A 1806-nucleotide genomic window follows, 5' to 3' on the forward strand; every position below is an offset into this window, starting at 1 on the left:
TGCCATCCAGAGTGCAGAGCGGCTGGGCTGGGCACCCAGCGCCACCGGAGGGCCAGCAGACCCAGCAGGTGGCACTGACCCTGCCCAGCAGCAGGACAGCCTGCCCTGGGTGGACCCCCGGGCCAGGCCAAGGTGGGAGCCGATTCCAGCCTTCCTCCGGCCCCTCCTGCCTGTTCCCACAAGGAGCCCACTGGCAGGGCAGGATCTAAGACCAAGGCAGAAGTGTCACGAGCTGGCCTGACGAGCTGTCCAGCCGTTCCGGCCTCGGCGGCACAGGCCGCAGGCTCACCCCGGCTTGAGGTAAAGTTCTCACAGCACGGGGCACGGCGCCTCCGGGGAACAGGACCCAGACAGGGGACAATCCTCATGGGAATGTCACTTCGGAAAGACCGAGAAAGCGCGGGATGCAGCCACGTGACGAGGAGGGGCCCGTGTGAGCCCACACTCAGGAGGGCCGGGAGGGGCTGCACGCGGGGGCGTGGGGGTGGCCTGGCCGGCCTGGGCTTGGGGGCACGTGGTGCCCACCGCTGCAGAGCCACATGAGCAGCTCCGGAGGGCTGTGTGCTGGGCACCTGGGACCCGATGGCCCAGAACTGCGTCCAGTGCCTGGGACCTGGTGACGGCCCCGAGGACAGCCCGGAAGGCAGGAGGAAGGAGGCCCAGGGGCCGCTGGGGGCCAGGCAAGGTAAGGATGGGGACATGGGGTGGGCGCCTGGCCTGCAGCCCCCTCTGCCCAGCGCCCTGTCCCCACTCCGTCTCCTGCTGTCCCAGGAAAATCTGCGCCTATGGTCACAGAGCCAGGCTTGTTCGCGAGCCCGACTCCAGTCCCAGAACACTCTGCCCTGACTCAGTTTACCCACCTGCATGGCCTCCAGTGCTTCTTTCAGCTGCTGCCTCTCCGGCCGGTCAGTGGAATGGCTCAGCAGTTCCTGGCGGTGCGAGGGGGTTGTGGGTCACCACTCAGGGGTCCCAGCCCCCACCCTCGCCCGGCACGGGGTCGGTGCCGCTGCCCCACTCCCGCAGACAGACAGTGGGCCCTCGCCCACGCGACAACCGCTTCGAGGAACCTCGTGGTGACGGCAGAAACTGCAGGCAGCGCAGAGCAGGTGCCGAGCTAACAGGTGACCCGTGGACTCACGGAGGGGCCTGAGTCAGCGCCTCTCAGAAACCGCCCTCTCCCCCAGGCCTGTCTGCCGAGAAGGACGCTTATTTCCACGGCCACCACGGCTGCCGGGAAGCTCGGAGGCAGAGCTCACGTCGACCCCAGGCGTCTCCCGCGCCGGTCTGCGGGTCTCTTGTTTTCTGCCCACACTGATTCTAACGGTGAGTCTGTGACACACGCCCCGCACGCACCCTGGGCAGCCCCTAACGGACCGCACGACGTGTGCGCCCTGAGCACAGACGGGCTCAGCCGCGGGCCTGCGTACCCCCCGCGCCCCAGGAGCCAGGCGCGGGAGCCCCACCTTCAGGAGCAGGTGATACTTGAGCACCCTCTGCATGGGCACCACCAGCAGGTCCTGCAGCTTGAACTTCCCGTCCTGGACCTTCAGTGTGCATTCCTGGGTGTCAAAGAGCGACAAGTCGATGGACAGTGTCCTTGCCTGGGGACGCTGGGCTCCGATACTCCCACGCCCAAGCAGGGGGGCGGGCCCAGGGCTGGAACTGGGGCCCCGGCATCCGGTCCATCTCTGGCCAGCTCCCGGGACCCTCTGGAACCCAGGTGTGGGGACACAGCAGCCACATAGCACCCTGGGGTTCTGGGGCTAGCACCCACCAGGCCTGCCTCCCCACCCGCGGGTCAGCCGG

The 1806-nt window shown here is 68.1% G+C and overlaps 1 protein-coding gene across 1 annotated transcript in view; it reads right to left on the reverse strand.

Annotated features, from left to right (window-relative positions):
- Positions 1-3: 3 nt before the first annotated feature.
- Positions 4-1806, reverse strand: part of LOC105302942 (rho guanine nucleotide exchange factor 25-like) — a gene marked incomplete at its 3' end in the record, with an annotated part of 96528 nt that continues 94725 nt past the window's right edge. The window contains exons 9-10 of the mRNA XM_023521057.1: positions 1464-1559; positions 4-929 (exon numbers count right to left, since the gene is read on the reverse strand). Of these exons, the coding sequence (XP_023376825.1) occupies positions 4-929; positions 1464-1559 (1022 nt within the window). The remainder of the gene's footprint in view (positions 930-1463; positions 1560-1806) is intronic.

The sequence above is a fragment of the Pteropus vampyrus genome, unplaced genomic scaffold (genome assembly GCF_000151845.1).
Source record: "Pteropus vampyrus isolate Shadow unplaced genomic scaffold, Pvam_2.0 Scaffold289, whole genome shotgun sequence".
Classification (NCBI taxonomy): Eukaryota; Metazoa; Chordata; class Mammalia; order Chiroptera; family Pteropodidae; genus Pteropus; species Pteropus vampyrus.